This window comes from Embiotoca jacksoni, unplaced genomic scaffold (genome assembly GCF_022577435.1).
Source record: "Embiotoca jacksoni isolate LCO1_2020_lvr unplaced genomic scaffold, fEmbJac1.0.p SCAF_1, whole genome shotgun sequence".
Taxonomy (NCBI): Eukaryota; Metazoa; Chordata; class Actinopteri; family Embiotocidae; genus Embiotoca; species Embiotoca jacksoni.
In genome coordinates, this window is record NW_027185229.1 from 8,542,897 (window position 1) to 8,559,543 (window position 16,647).

The window sequence follows — 16,647 nt, forward strand, 5'->3', positions numbered from 1 at the left end:
TCCTGACGGCTATGGTTCACTTAGACTGGGCAATGAATTTGATCTGAAATTCCAGCTGTTTCAGAAAGGTGATGTAAATGGACAAAATGAACGAGAGGTTTACACTGTCAGTAAGTGCTCCCGCTTTCCAGTTATATAAAATATTATTCTGGGAGCCTCTGAAGAACCGCAACATCATGTGAAACTCTGAGGTCTGAGCTGACACTCGTGGATACATACTCCAACAAATCATACATTGGTGCCCATCTAATGAATTAACAATAATGGATTAACTGAAATGAGATGCGGAGAATAAGTAAAACTAAAGTAGCAGACATTTTGCCACCAGTTTGGTAACTAAGTTAGATAAGTGAAAAGGGGAACAAGGGTTTGTTCATGGCTTATCAAGGAAACTTGGAGGTAAAAACAAAAACTTGGCTGAACAGAAAATGTGAGCTGTTGAACGGAACTCAAATGGCAAGTCAGGATATGCCTCTTTTATGGAATTATTTTATGTGGAAGTGTATTTATTTTACTTTATACAATTTAATACTTTGCTATTTTGATTCACTCTGACTACTCTCATCATGGTTGCTTCCAGACGCAGCAGTCGATTGTTTTGAAATGGTAAACCCACTGTACACTACCTTCCCAGTGTGCAACATCAGACAGTTACCAGCTAGCCCAAACACTATGGAGCATTTAGCTGCTAAAGAACCAAATATTTTCCTGAGAAGCAGTTGAGTCCTTAGGAGTCTTCAGACAAATGGTAATGCTGCTCCATGTCTGCTGGAAATAGGCAACTGGTTGCAAACTATATGAGGTTTCAATGTCTTGTTTACAGGTTGTCCTACAGGTGACCAAAAAAACAATTAATAGTACAATCAAGACAAAGTTTATAACGACCCAATATCCCAAAATATGTCTCAAAGGGCTGTACACATCCTAAAACCTTAATGAAACAACATTGGACAAATATATAAAAATGTATACAAGTAGGAAAAATCACATATAAACATGTGTACAGGTTGAAAAATTAACAAGTGTAGATGAATGTAAAAATAATGTAAATGCAATTTATTATGCATGTTTACAATGAACAGAGAGAGCTCTTTCACTGACTCTTTTTTTGTTTTTGTTGTGTCTGAATCTTTTTCCTATTTCATTAAGTTTAAAATCTGCTTCTGGTTTACATGATAGCGCTTGTCAAAGATCAATCCCAATCTGTATTAGCAGTTTAAAAAATTCCTTTCTTTTCTCACTCTGACTCCTGCATTCATTATCCATTAAATAGCACTGAGGAACACTCATAGCTGTCAATCTGAGGAAGATTTGAGCATTAACATATCTGCCACTTTTCCAGTTTTGATGCTTTTTTTTTGTCTTCTTTCTCTCATCAGCATCGCTCTTTTTATCACACTTTTTTTTCTCCCAGTGAGTCCCCTGTCTCATCAGTTTAATGGTGGTGTATTGAGCAAAGCATTTCCACAGGTGCTCTCCTCGGGCCAGAGCCCAACCCCCACTGTCCCTGGTCCAATTACAGCAAGAAGGAGAGGACAGTTTTATTGGTCTGTGAGGGGGCATTTCCATGGCTGCCATCGTCTCCGGGAGTAGAGTCGTCTAGCGCTCAATTACTCCTCCATCCTAAACTGGCAAGAAAAAAAAAAGTCCCCTGCTGAGACCTGGTGAGTTCCAGCGCATTACCAGCACAGAATTTCTGACCTACTTCAAACACAAAAATCCCACAACTTATTTTCACTCCTACCTACAGTATACAATTGAATATGAGGGGAGTAATATTCCCCAGGAGTTTGGGTAGACAAGCACTACATTTCCATACAACACATCAAAACAGCATCTAAAGCAATTTTAATAAGTTAGGGTGCAAAGATGCCATACATAATGATATGCGAGGCCCTTTACACTCCCTCTAAAAAAAAAAAAATTGTTTATAAAAATAATATGTATTTATTATTATGTATGATAATAGATCTAAAGGAATATAACATGTATATTTCCTCAATTCTGCTTAAAGTGCAAAGCCAAATCAGAGGTCATGGGTCAGTAATTTACCTAATGGCGCAGACAAAAAAATAAACTCCTCAGTGCAACATTTTTAAATGTTCTCTTTTTTTGTAAAAGCCTGGCTTCCCACAGCTTACTTGATGCTGTTAGGTGTGTACAGAGAGAGATCGTTTCTTTCAATAAAGCCTGGAGGATGTTATTGTGTGTGCTGAGATTTGTAGTGCTAGTCATACCCACATGTCAGGCCATGATAGGGAATCTTGTGCAGATAGAAAACAGTATAATGGTGTAATATAATATCTAAAGTTGCGCAATACACGACCAAGATTTATGACACTAGTGTTTGACTAAGTTTTTACATCTGATGTTTATTGTGAAGTGTATGTGATCTTTTTTTTTTAAGGTTGTATGATATATTTTATTTGTGATGATGATGTTAGATGTTATAGCCTTGTGGTACCAGACCAAAATTCGCTCTGTGTGGACCTGGGCAGGCAGCAAGGTCCCTGATACCTTTACATCAACATCAGTGAGACCTGTTTTCGCACTGTACATGGTGTCAACATAGGGGTTAATATTTTAGCTGAGTATTCCCAAGGACTGAGGAGGCCATGATATTGACGAAAAATGGACAAAAATCAGACAAAGTATTGTCAGAGCCAGGCATAGAAAGCTGACCGGTACCCGTAGAGGTAGATTATATAGATTTTGTTTGCTGCACGCTCTGCAAAGCATTCACTGTGTTCGACAGGGTGCACAAAGAGCAGAGACACTTGGTGATTCTGGATGGTTCTTGATCCAAATGAGTGATTTGACAAGTTGCACATGACAAGTGTGTCTGATGCTGAAAGACTCGGATGACCAAAGGTTTGATCCCTGATGGTGTGTCCCAGTACACCGCAGAAACTTCTCAAAGAAGGGGTACCTTGGAAATTGCTGGAAATTGGGGGAAACTGCAAGACCAGATTAGGTTTCATGAAGAACATGTTTGAAAATGTATGGTACATAGCACGCACAGTGGCCAGTTACACGAGCTGATCACACAGCTGGAAACAAAAAGCAGACTCAAGAGATTGAGCAGTTGCAGTTAAAAATAGGCTTTACCTCATTGAAAGACAGGCTTAAAAGGTTGGCAGTGCAAAGGCAGTCAGACCAAGCAAACAAATCGAAGGGACTGCAGCAATGAAATAGGTCATAACAACAGGCACGGGCAGAACAAAACGGCGGCTTGATTACAGAACTAGACATATGCCTGGCACAAACAGATGACTGAGATAAGTGATGGCAAGAGGTACGAGATTGTATGAAAACTGCAATGTACTGCAAAGTCACTCACATATTATGTTCTTCTATCTTCTAACCGACTCTCCACCCTAAGACTTCATACAGTTACTTACATCCACCAATAAATGAAAAATAGTCAAATTGCAGAAGAGTGAAAAGTGTCAATGACGCAGTGACTTGAATTTGCCTCTTGATGAGAAAATGGAAAACTCATTAGAGATATTATGGCATTTATCTTTGTGGCTATGAAATAATTTGCTTTTGTCAAAATGTGTCTCACTTCATTTGAGAGCTCATACTGACATGTTGGTGTTTATACTCACAGGATCTGCTGAAAGAAGAGAAAAGCTCAAGCGAATACCTGAGATGTTTATGTGTGGAGAACTCTGTATCCACTAACTCTACCTTTTACACTTCACTGTTACCGTGAGGGGTGCCTGTGAGCCAAAGAAGAAAAAGGATGCTCTGATAAATGCGAAATAAATTATTACTACCGATCAGGCGCCTTCATTTCATTAATCATCTTCTTCCCTTCACCATCCACCAGTAAGCAAGAGTGCTGCTGCATACTTCTTCCAAATGAATTTCCCCTGCTTGCCTTAATCTTTCCTTCTTTCTTCCTCTTCTCTGTCTCTCTATCTTTCTCTGCCTGCCTGTGTCACTCTAGAATAATTCAGAGGTTCACAAACAACACAACTCCCCCTTTCAGAAAGTCAGTGTTTGGTCCAGTTAGAAATGTTGAAAAGTATGCAGGAATAGTGCCGGACAAGGGCACATTTTTAGAGGAAAGGAGCTTTAATTGGTATTTTCGTATGGCTAGCGGGTGCATATTGAAGCTTGTTGGCTGCACTGGGAGGAAGAATTTTATTAGCCAGAGGGAGAGACAGAAAGCAAATAGAGAGAATGACAGAATGAGACAGAAAGGAGGAGAGCGAGAAAGCAATATTGGCAAACGCTGCTGTTTAACAGGGCTGCCCAGATCCAAACACAGAGTTGGCCAGTGATTGGTCGGTTGTGGTTAGGTCTTGGCATGGGCTGTGGCGACAGCTGTTTGGAAATGATGGAAACCCCTGAGAAGGGAGACAGGGAAGAGCGAGATCACGACAACAATCCAGAATTACAGTGAAATTCTGTTGTCCCAGTCCATTCTCCCAAAACAGCTCAGACTGATGCAGAATGAAAAGTAGGAGACAGCAACAAATCCACAAAAAGAAAAAAAGAAGATACAAATGAGAGACTTGTGTTGGTATGGCACATTGCTGAAAGGAACACGTAGTAATTGGATGCCTTCAATCTTAAGTTCTCCTGTGAGGCTTGTTTGTGGGCTTGTTTCATTTCACGCCTTCATCTTGGTCCAATGGGAAAGATTATAAAGACATTAAGCACTGAAGACAAAATGAAATTCAAGCGTGCATTCTATTAATGCTCCTTACAAAAAAAACATATCAACTAATACACACAAATACTAATAAGCCTATTTATTGGTAATCAAGCCATTTTGTCTAAATATGTCTTGACAGTGGAGACACACTAATCAATGTGGTAATTACTCTGCTGTTTCTGCTTAATGTGAATCTGGTCACTTAACATGTGATGTGCTTTACCCAACAGAGATCCAGATGGCAGCTTCACTATTCACAACTGTCTTCCCACTAGATTATTACAGAGCTATGTGAATACAAAGGGCGCAGTCCAAAGGCAAAACCACATCAACACATGGCATAAAATACATGACTACTACACAACTCCACATTTTCATCCAGTTTTCAAGCACAAGAGGAGGTCTGTTAACAGCTATTATTTCACCCATTCGGGTACTCACATCACTCTGAGTAATTCAACAGCAGGAATAATAACCCCATCTTTTCAAAACCATTTTGTTACACTGTTTTTTGACATTCAGCCCTTCTCCACCCTGCAGACTGTAACTCTGTGGGGCTGTGCACACCTTGCTGTCACATCCCTATGTAAAGAACAAACACAGGTGATCGCAGCAGCAGAGGTGGTCCAGGATGTCATGTATCATGGCACAGTGACCAGTAGTTGAAGAAAGATGCTACCCACTAGACTTGAAAATGACAGCCAATCAGGAAGCTGATAATTTCACAGCACAGCTCTCATACAGGATGGATTGACTGTATTCAGGCAATTCATAAAATGCAGGGTGTAGCAACAGCTCTGAGTCAAAAATGATGGAGATATTAATCATCAAGTTCATCTGTATTTACTCCCACACAGTACCAACAAGATCCTCGCTGTCTGCCAGTTTATTTAGCCCCTTATCTGTGTATTGTTGTGAAGAGCATAGGGTTCATTTTTCTGCGAAATGTCACACTGCGAGTGAGTCAGCCATGGTAGGCGTGTGGGACTGGCATATATTGTAAATCTCTGGTTAACAGTATAATGAGTTAAAGGGGAGCTTCTCCATATGGATGGAAATATGATGGAGGCAAACATACCCTACACAAACAAGACTAGTTGCCTTTGCCTGCCCGTGTGGCTCAGGCAGAGTAGATACAAACACACACACACACACACACACACACACACACACACACACACACACACACACACACACACACACACACATGTGCATACACCCACGCTAAGTCACACAGAAAAAGCCAGCAGACTCAGTTTTTCAGCAAGTGACAGAAGACTGTTCACAGGCTCTTTCAGGCTGCCGCTGCCGATGCAAGTTTCTTTCAATGGTAGGAAACATCCTCTAAGGAGCTGGCTGTAAAAAACAAACCCTCACTGATCACCATAAAAATAGGTAAAAAGAGAAAAGGCAGCTTGTAGGGGGTAATATGGTGATTTCAGAGCTCTGGTGAAGCTCTCTGCCTTCTATTAAAAGTGCTGTGCTTGGAGAATTTCACTTTCACCCCTAGAATTCTGCAGGGCGATGACTAAAAAAAGGCACACCCTCTCCAACTCATACACACATGTGCACAGGGCTAGATACACATTCAAAGTGAGCTGAACGCTACACTCGCATGTCTCCTGATGTTGTGGATGGGAAGCTGGGATGTAAAGAGGGGTGGGTTAACAAAGCATGCTTCATTTGCTGATGAAGTCTTGATGCAGAAGTGGGTAGTCTTGCTTTAAGACATGTGACTCTCTCTCAGATCTCTCTCTCTCTCTCTCTCTCTCTCTCTCTCTCTCTCTCTCTCTTTCCAGCTGGGCTACATTGTAATACACACACACACACACACATACACACACACACACACACACACACACACACACACATGCACGCTCACTCACACTAGCTCTGCCTGTCTGACACAGACTCTACTTAGAGTGTTGGAGAGAGGACTGAGGCTCACAGTATCAGCACGGCTTCTCAATGGGGAGATGCAGCCAAGAGCAGACAGAGCAGTCATTCCACTGGAGCCTTCCGCTGCATGCGTGAGAAGGAGACGACAAGTGAGGAGGGTAAATTAGCTCCCTGTCATCACAACATAGGACTTTTACTGACGGAGAAGAGACACTGAAGGAAAGAGAGGAGACCTGCACGAGTGTGGCTGATACAGCAGTGACATGATCAGCCTCCTATCCCTCATATCCTGTCCAGTTTGTAACACAGACACCTGGGTGTTTTGCCTTTGGTGACTGTTTGTGTTGCCAAGGATTTCAAAAGGAACCAAGCAGCAGAGGTCCAAAGGAGGGAATACTGAGGAAAAAAAGAACAGCATTTCAGCATCTTTTGTGCAGTGTTTGGCTTATCTGGTGCTGGAATTTCGGGGGAGAAATCCCTGGCTTCAAAGTATGGATGGATTTAAGACAGAGGAGTGAGTCTGCTGAGCAGGCGGGCAGACCGTGATTCTGACTGAACTTCTACTGAACACACTGCTCAGGTAAGGGTGTGGGACTTTCAAGGAATACCTCCTGGTGTGGTGGGGGACGGCATGGTTGGGGTGGAGGGGTTTGATTTACAACTGTATACAGTACACTTTCCACAAAATACAGGAAAAATGTGTTTAAGTTGAACAGCATGTGCTACAACCATCCTGTATCTCATGATACAAATATTCCTTTTGCCAGACTTATGTTGTATAAGTTTCAAACATGCTTATAATGGGGCAAATCTAAAGCTGTTCATGCTGAAATACACATTATAAGAGCAGCTTATTAAATAAGATCCGTGATTCCCTCCTGTTGTATAACAATCAGACACCGTGAAGTTATAACAATCAGACACCGTGAAGTTGTCCTCACAGCAGGAGACGTGCAGTCTATGAGAACTCCCCCACCCCCAAACCCCCATAAAAGATTCCATGTTGCACGCAGGTGAATGAGTAGGTGATTCTCCTGCAGGTGTGCCTGCTGTTTCCACTGCCGCGTGTACTATATCACGCTGGACTCCCCAATTACGCACATATGAGCTGTCGTCTCTCGTTTTAGGTGATACGACAGAACTGAGAGCGAACTGCCTTTTACTGTCTTTGTTTCCCGCATGGAAAACATAACGGAAAAAGCTTACTCGGAATAAGAAAATGAGACAACAACCGCGACAGCGGGAGTTGGGTTTTGTTTTCTTGAAAACTGCTCTCTTTTTCTCTGAAGTTCCTTGACAATAATGCGCGTCCGTTTTACTTAAAGACTGCCGTTCGTTTTCTCCTCTGGTAAAACGCGGCTGGAAACAGCCACGATTTTGCTCTCGGTAAGAACGCCTGCTGATAACCGGGAGGACGTTTCTGTGCAATATGCAGTTAAACTATGCAAGCGCAATGGTTCCTTTGAATGTATTAAAGCCAGCCCGACGAGGTGAACATGCGTGTGCCAAAAAAAAAAAAAAAAAAAAAGATGAGAGGAAAACAAACCCATGGGACCACTTCACATTTCCACAAACCCGCAGATTAGGGTGGATTTAGTGCAGGGGTGGGTGATTTACAATGCGCTCTTAATAATTATATGCTTAATTTTCGCTGAATATTAATCAGCCCCGATGTCACTGAGGGTACAGAACACAAGGGTAACATTTAGGAGCCTAATGGCTTTAATCTCAGATGAACATCAAAACAAGCAAGCAGTGGCTTTGGTGCTTTCTGGAAAGAACTTATTGAGTCAGACATGCTTTTATGCCACTTTGTTCAGACATCTAAAACATGTAATGCTGTGCAGACTCGTTTCCATTTTCTTGATTTCAATTTAATATTGAATATATCCCCTGCTACTCTTTTACAAGTAAAGATAGAACATTAAAGAAGGACAAATTCAGAAAGACACCACCTCAGTGTGTAAGATATCTGAATGATTTGGATTATTATTACACTTGTTTATACATCCAGAAACTCACTGATTAGGATGTTGGATGTAATTCTGAGGCAGGGAGCCTAAACACACCACAGCTTGGTTTGGGAGGCAGTGTGGTGAGGCTTTAAAAACTTCCCACCACAGGCTCCTGAATGGAGCGAGGAGCTTATAACACCTGGAAAGGAGGAGGAGAGCGTCATTATTCAATAAGGGCTAAGGCGTGTCTCCATATGCCGGCCCTCAACAGCCATTAAGCAGTCACTGAGTAAATCTGCAAGAAGCCTATTTGTGCTTAGAAATGAAATATTTAGAATAGCCATGGCTTAAATCTTGCTGCTTTTGTTAATTACTGTAGTTTTCCCAAAAAGGGGCGAGAGTGCTCATTGTAGAGTTCTTACCATCTGACAAGGAAATTAGAGCAGGTTTTTCACCTTTTCTGGCATTTTATATTTTATTTTTATTTTGTGGTGCAAGTCCTTTTGGACTAGAGCAGGTTAGGAAAAGCCATACATTGACAAGATAAAATTTGTGTTTAATCATGTCTTTGAGTCTTTTGTCTGCAGGGATTTTCCTATGAAGCCTTCATTCGTTATTATAAGAAAACACCCTCACACATAACTCTAACTAAATCACAGTGTATTGGTCTAAATATTTAGAGCAACAATCAGTGCTGTTTGTCTCTTTAGTTTGACATTAAATAAACCCAACGTGTGTTGTAAATATGTATAGAGAAATGCTGTAATACAACTCTGTCCCTGTCCTCCTGTTGTTTCTCCCCCACTGTGTGCCGTCCTACAGACTCGGCCTCACCATGTCCTGGTTGTTGGTCATGTGGATTAGCTTCGGCTTCCTGCTGTTGTGCCAGGCAACACTCTACCAGACCATCCAGCAGCACCATGTGGCCCGTCCCGGTCGCACTGACATTCTCACCCTGGGTACGTGTGCCTCTTTTATCAGATTTCGGCTTCATAACACAGTGTTACAGCGAGAGATGTTGGCCCGTCCGCGGGCAGCTGTTGTAGAGCTTCGGCTGTTTAAAAGCAACAGCAAGCGACTGCTCCAGTATGTCAGAATGATTTGCTATGGTACTGTACTGTAACATGATGATTCAGTATACTCGCAGTCATGCAGGATAAGCGAAGAGGACGACTGCTAATTGTGCTTTTAATTGCATGTCTTGTACTTAAATTTACTCATACTCAAAACTGTGCATCAATGTGCATTTTGTGATATGGAGGAAATACAGTTGTCAGACTTAGATTTTTTTTGGGCTCAGCTGTATGAATGTATTTAGATCTCAACATGGAAGCCCTGTTAGAACACATTCTAACATTGTGGGTTAGCTTGTAGGGAGATGATTCATGTGTACGATGAGGAAATCTTGACTCCTGCATCCTGAATGTTGCTGGCAGACTGTTATGAGTAGGACAAGCCGTAGGCAAAAATCCCCATTACTGTGCTGGTAGCCAGGGGAGCTTTGATCACTGTGGCTTAGATAGACATGACAATTATATTTCCCTCTTTTTCACTGGAAACGTTTGGCAATTAAGCCCGACGCCTTCTGCACTGTAGGGGCAAAAGGGGAGGGTAGACACACAGGCGGATCTAATTCTCTGATTATGGAAAAGCTTACCAGAATTGCTTATGGTGTATGTGGGAGTGTTACAGGCAAGGCAAAGGTTTTTTAGAGCAAAGCAAATGCTTTCCTTAAGCTTTTAACAATGAGTGTGACTTCCATGCTGAACCCTCGTGCAAAGTGGGGCTTTCTCCGGATGCCAAGCGGCTTTTAAACATTGATGCTATCTTCTGCTTGGTTCCCTTGGTGTGTGTTGCATTGCCAAGTAAAAGACAGTAATTGAAGCACAGCAAGATGGGGAAGAAAAAAAAAAATCCAGCATTGAATTCTCTGTGTTTGTGTTGAACATTGGTAACTTAAAGCAGCATGTCAGAGAATTGGCTTACTTTTGCTGTGGAACAGCTGACACATGAAAATCCCAGCTATGATAGATAGAAAGTTCTCAAAGTATCCCGGCCCCGTTAATTGGAGCAAGAGGGTAAGGGATACGAAACAGAGCTCAGAATGAATTTTTAAAGGCTGGCTTCCAGTTTTTCTGTTGTTTTTTATTTTTATTTTTTTGTGTGTGATTGGTTGGCAAGTCAAGCTTGGTGCCAAAGATGTACAAGGAAGTGCAAGGCTTAGTAAGTGTCTTTTTTGAATAATGCAGTGGTCCCGAAGGGGTACAGGGGGAAAAAATAGTTGTTGCCCCTCCACCTCCATCCCCAGCCCTCTTGTTGTATTTCTAGAAGAGTCATCCAACCAAAAGATGGTGATGGGTAAGAGTTCTGGAAGGTTTCCTGTCAGACAGATCAAGTCACACACTCACTGCAGACAGCACTAAGAAGGTTACAGACATGAAGGCTACATGTTCGCACATTTACACACCATTTTCTCACTGTGGCCTTTTTATGGGTTCTGTGGGGATACTGGAGCTGCGTTCAGGACACTGTCCGGGATGCAAGCTTACACTGGACAGGTGGATGATAAACAAACCCGTCTGTTGATTTGATCTTTTAAAGTCCATGATTTTATTTATGCTATTAGAAGGATTTAGTCTGAATAATCTCAATAATGTCACCAAGAGGAAATGTCCAGGAAACGTTTCGTCACAAACGGTGATCGAGCACAGCCATAACTGCTGCTGACAGTAATCTCAAGATATGTTATGATATTTTACCGTCCTAATCAGGAGGCTTCTGAGGGGTAATAGACTATCATAACCGGTCGCTCGGAGAGAACACATTTCTGCTCTGCTGCGCTGCAACTGTACAATTTACTGTATATCATGTTTTTTTAAGAGGATTAAGCTGACATCAATCTTACTCAGCTGTGGAGTGGCGTTAACCGATCTAACCAGAACTGCTCTCTCAGAATTGAAATGCTATGATGAATATTTGAATTAGAATTGATTTTATAATTTGAGAAGCTCTCTGGTTTCATTGAGGCCAGAACCCTCAGATATAAATAGATCTGGCTATGTAGGACGTGGCAAAAAAGGGACGTCGTGCCTTGAAAAATCCATTGGCTTTCATGCTTCGCTGTTTTCCGTAATCAAATAATGTTTCTGTTTCGATAGAATGCCAGACTGAAAATTAAGTTGTAGAGTAGTTCTGCTAATGAAGCGTGTAAAGTGCAGGATTTAAAACATATTTTGTGCTGATAAAAAGATGAACAGAATTAATGTTTCATCTTGGACTCACACGCCATTGTTTTGCTGAGGTTATTGATTCATTATCTTTAAAATTCAGTGATGACAAAAATGGTACAGTAATGCTGCCTCCCTGTGCCTTGCAGAGTCATGTGATGCCTCTTTACTGTTTACTGGACAGTCATAAACCAAGTTCTGAAAGCAAATTAGGGGTTAGTATGTTGTACGAAAACATGTCGTGAAATTATTATTTTTTTGTGGCTCTTGGAATGCAGCATGGCAGACTGTCTGAAAGACGCAGTGGTACAAAAACTAACATTCATCCAGCATAGACAGAAATACACAGGGAAGGGCTTGTCTGAGGAGGGGAAGTGAAGGTCATGTTATCCTCCAGTCTGTTGAAGCATCTAACAGTGTTTGAGAAATCAGCTTATCTTCCTCCTGCAACAGTAAGCTGACAGTGCATGTTACAGGAAAAAAAAAGGAAAATGTGACTGTACGGGTAAAGTTTTAAGATTGCTTTTATTTATTTTTTTTACGAATGTTTCCGTGACAAATCGGCATAGTCACCGCTGAGGCGGAGATTGAGTAACGAGCTGCCTGACTGCTTCGTCACCTGCTCAGGAAGCGGCGCCGCTTCCTTTCCCATGAGCCTCTGCTTCACACAGCCTCCCCTTCGTCCTGCTCGTGCGGCTGAAGATTGATGGCGCCCTGATTCTGGGCAGCCAATTCTGGTCTCTCAAGAAATAATCCACTACATTGACAGATGAGCTGAATGTGACATGACACACACAATCCTGGCTATGCGCTCTCCCCACCTGCCAACACAGTGAGCTGAAGTGCTCACTGCCAAAAGACTGCATAAACCAGGCCACTCTTGACAGCCCATAGTACTGGAGTCCATCACAAGTCAGCACAAGAAAAAAACTATTTACATTGTCAGTGCAAAATTCATGTAGATTTGGCGTCTTAATGATAAAATGAAAGTGTTCCTTTATGTGTTGAGCGCTGAGTGTAAGTTATACTGATCAGGGACTGTATTTAGTTACCCTTTTTCAGCTGAAGTATGCATACAGTTTATACAATATCAATACCCAGAGGGGCAGTCTGAATATTACAACACTTTAGTTGCTACTTTTGTTTTATTATGACTATGACAGGGCACTTTAATATAGGCTGAGATCTAATAGAACAGGTGCAGCTGTAAAACTAACTCTGCTCTGTTATGCTTTGATATCAGTCTGTTGCTGACGTTTTTGTTTGACCGCTTTTCTGTCAGCCAACACATCACAGTGTATAGGTGTAATATTGTAGAACTTTACATATCATTAAATCTGTTATTATATAAGGTACCTGATATTCATGTGAAAGCATATCATAATCAAAAGCTGGAAAGAAGTGTGATTCAACTGTGAGTGACAACCATAGACATGCTGATTTGGCATGCACATGAGAAGTGCTATACATGGCAACATGAAATGGGCTGTGATATAGCTGGAAAGGCTGATAACTAATCTAGTGGTGCTGCTGTTATGTTCTTATCCATTGATTTGAATTGGCTTGTAAAGTCTAATCCCAGATGATTGGAATGTATTTCAATGAGCTCATTGCTCAATGTGCCATACGGCTCCCTGCGTGGAGAAAAGTCTTTGAGGTGGAAGAAAACAAGTAATTACTTTGATTAGCCAAGATGCATCATGTGGTCAAGTAAGAGCAACAGCATGATCATACGCAAGGAAGTGTTTGGGAAATTAAGAAGTGTGTCTTCAGCTTTAAGAAAGCATCATGTCAAAATAGTGCGGCGCTGAACTTTAACTTTATGTAACTATTGAAGCTTCAGTAATATCTAAGGAGAGAGGTTTTTCTGGGGAGAAGAAAGTCTGACAAGATACAGGGTGTTAAATCTAAACCTTGAACTTGATGTAGGATAGCTGTCTTTTTGCTAAACGAGGATGGGGTAGAAGTGTGGAAGCCATACATACTCAGAGTATGAATTTCTTTTCTTCTCTTTCTCTCTTTCCATTGGTAAGCGGATGGCTGCTTCTTTTTTTTTACAGAATGAATGGCAGATCCGTCCATATTACCCACCAGAGTGTCCGTTCATATAGGTTCTCTACGCGTTTTTGTTTTGCATTTTAAATCAGCTTTATTTACATCCTCATTAAGCCACAAGGACTAATTAGTGTGAGAAGTGATGGTTAAAGAAAATGTAATTAAAATAAAGTCACTTGAATGAATGACGGCAATATTTTATTTTTTTTAAGTGGATGAAAAGGAATGGTTTGATCTGATTGACTCATTTGAAAAATAGAGCGACACAGTACGAGCACACAATGCATGTACACACACACACACACACACACACACACACACACACCCACACACACACACACACCCCCCCCCCACACACACACACTCGCTACGTGTTTATCCATACTACTTTGTCTGACCAAATATACACCTCTGTGGATATCATGTAAAACCCCATATTCAAAAGCTAAATTAAAGTACAGGGTGATGAAAATAAATTATATATGATGCAAATTCAATTTAAAACATTCATTCTGTGAACATGACATCTACAAATCCTGTCGTTTGCCAACAAAGGAAGTGAAATCCTATAATCTACCTCCACATGGGATTATAATTGGTTTGAAAACTGTGGGTTTAGGTGGAGAGCTCATCAGCGCTATGTGATCTCTCGCTCTTTATCACACAGCATGCCCTTCAAGGTAATGAAAGCAACCTTTCTGAAAACCGGGCAATAACTGCCTGATCATTGAGGTGCCGAGCAACACTCTCTTTGCACCAGGCCTCTTCCCCCAACTCTTCGTCCTCTTTCCACCCCCTGCCCCCCAACCCTTGCTTCATCTCCTTGTCTCTATCGGCCCCTCAGACGATTTGTCATGGATCAGATGAGACAATTTGTCATGGATTAGTGCACTTAAATGTCTGTGATAGTGGAAGCAGTCACTGGAAAAGCTTAGGAATCCTATTACACCGCGTTTTATGGCCGGTAAGAGGGGAGAAAGGAGTGGAGGTTGAATTGGCACTTTCTGCGGCCTGTGTACCATTTCTTGACTTTTTCCCTCCACACATAATCAGATATTCACTTAGAGGTGAGCTCCACTGATGTGTATGAACTGGAAAAGTCGACAAGAATCTGTCGCACATGTTGCCATTTAACTGACCACTCACCAAATCCCACCCACAGTGTTACTGTTGCTACACCTGTCAGACCTTTTTTTTTTCTCACACAGCAGATATGCACAGCACAATGGTAATAGATCTAGCACTATACCCACTCATTACCTACTGATACATTTGTAGCCAGCTGCGGCTGGCTTTAGAATGTCCATTATAGAGCTATAAAAGTGATCCCTGTTTCACATTCCGTCTTGGCAAACATATTCTGATTCACCTGCAACGATATTGCGACATCATTAGTTTTTATTTACTCAGCCGTCTTTCTCATCTCAAGCCTTTAAACTGAATGTGCTCTGGTGCATTTTCTCCCTCCTTGAATGATTAGATGGTAGATTAGATCCTGTTATTCTCTGATGTCAGATAATTGTTTCAGAAAAATTGTACAGCTGCTATTGAACACAAGTGATTCACCCCCCCCCCCCCCCAATTATTTTAAATAATGGGAAGAGTATTACAATAGACAAACAGGTTTCACAGTGTAAAGTGTGTTCGAAGGAGCCAACTGTCTAGCAGCACACTGAAATCCACATCTGTGTCTTATATTCCCTTCTGTGTACTTTTTCCAAGCAGGTGTTTATTTATTCCAGCCACATGCAGCAGATCCATTTTATTTGTACTAAACAGAAAGTTACCGCATCATACATCATTTCCATCTTTATTCATACAATATCTTAGGCAGCTTCTCTATCACCTCCAGGCTCCTCAAGCCCTTCAGTAGCATTTCCCTGAAGTGAAACAGCCTGCTTATGTTAATGGCCAAAGAGACACATTGCCAGGTAATTGTGATGCAAAAGAGCTACTCCGTGGCATCATTTAAAACCACTGCGGGGGACAAATGTTACTCATTCACTGTTTTGTTTGCAAAGGACTCACTTTGCTTGAGAGACTCATTTACCCAGTGGCAATCAAATTAAGTTGTCTTAATCGTGCTTCTAATTTACTTCATGTAATTAGTGAGACATATAAAACATATGTTATTTTGTGTATGAATTCACAGTACATAAAATGTAAAACTTGATCTGATGATCTTATTCTTGTTTTTGCCATATCATATCTGTAGCTGTTCTTTCAGAGTGCCACGAAAGAGGATCTATTTTACTCACATTTCTACCAGTTTACTTCTGATATGTTCTAACAGACACAGACAAAAACATTTATTCTGAATGGCAGCTTTTACCTCTGGTCTGAATAGATACAAAATTTTGCACATTGACATTTTAGCATCTTAAATATTTATAGATACAAATCTGCTTTCAAGCAAACCATGAAAGGGAGTGATCATCCGACCCTGCAGTATCCCTCTGCTCAACAGAGTTGTGGAGTGAATGTATTTACATGCACATTTGTATCCTGCTTATGACTGGAATTTTTGGTGTATCCGGGTTATGTGTTGCACATGTAAACATCTTACTCTGGTTTCAGAGGACTGGTAAAATTCGTATCCTGGTTTTGAGAAACCTGGATATTTGAGCCCGACTAGTACTGAATTTTTGGGGTCATTGCCGTTACCATTATTAGGGAGTAACACAAATTCAGATATCTATATATCAGCCATGTGTTCTTTACACACACACACAAATAGCAATATTTATAATTTACCACCAACAATTTTTCCTGCCTTATTATCTAAAAAAAATGTTTTAATGTCACAGCATATATTCGTCAATTTGTGCACAGATTATATATC

General features: G+C 41.2%; 1 protein-coding gene across 3 annotated transcripts in view; it reads left to right on the top strand.

Moving 5' to 3' along the window:
- The first annotated feature begins 6,566 nt into the window (after positions 1–6,566).
- LOC138197290 (chemokine-like protein TAFA-1) overlaps positions 6,567–16,647 on the top strand; it is a 105,237-nt gene continuing 95,156 nt past the window's right edge. For all 3 annotated transcript variants that reach the window (XR_011178194.1, XR_011178197.1, XM_069148131.1), the window contains exons 1-2: positions 6,567–7,148; positions 9,346–9,482. Coding sequence is in view for 1 of the 3 variants with exons in the window: in XM_069148131.1 (XP_069004232.1) it covers positions 9,359–9,482 (124 nt within the window). In the remaining 2 variants the exon portion in view is untranslated. The remainder of the gene's footprint in view (positions 7,149–9,345; positions 9,483–16,647) is intronic.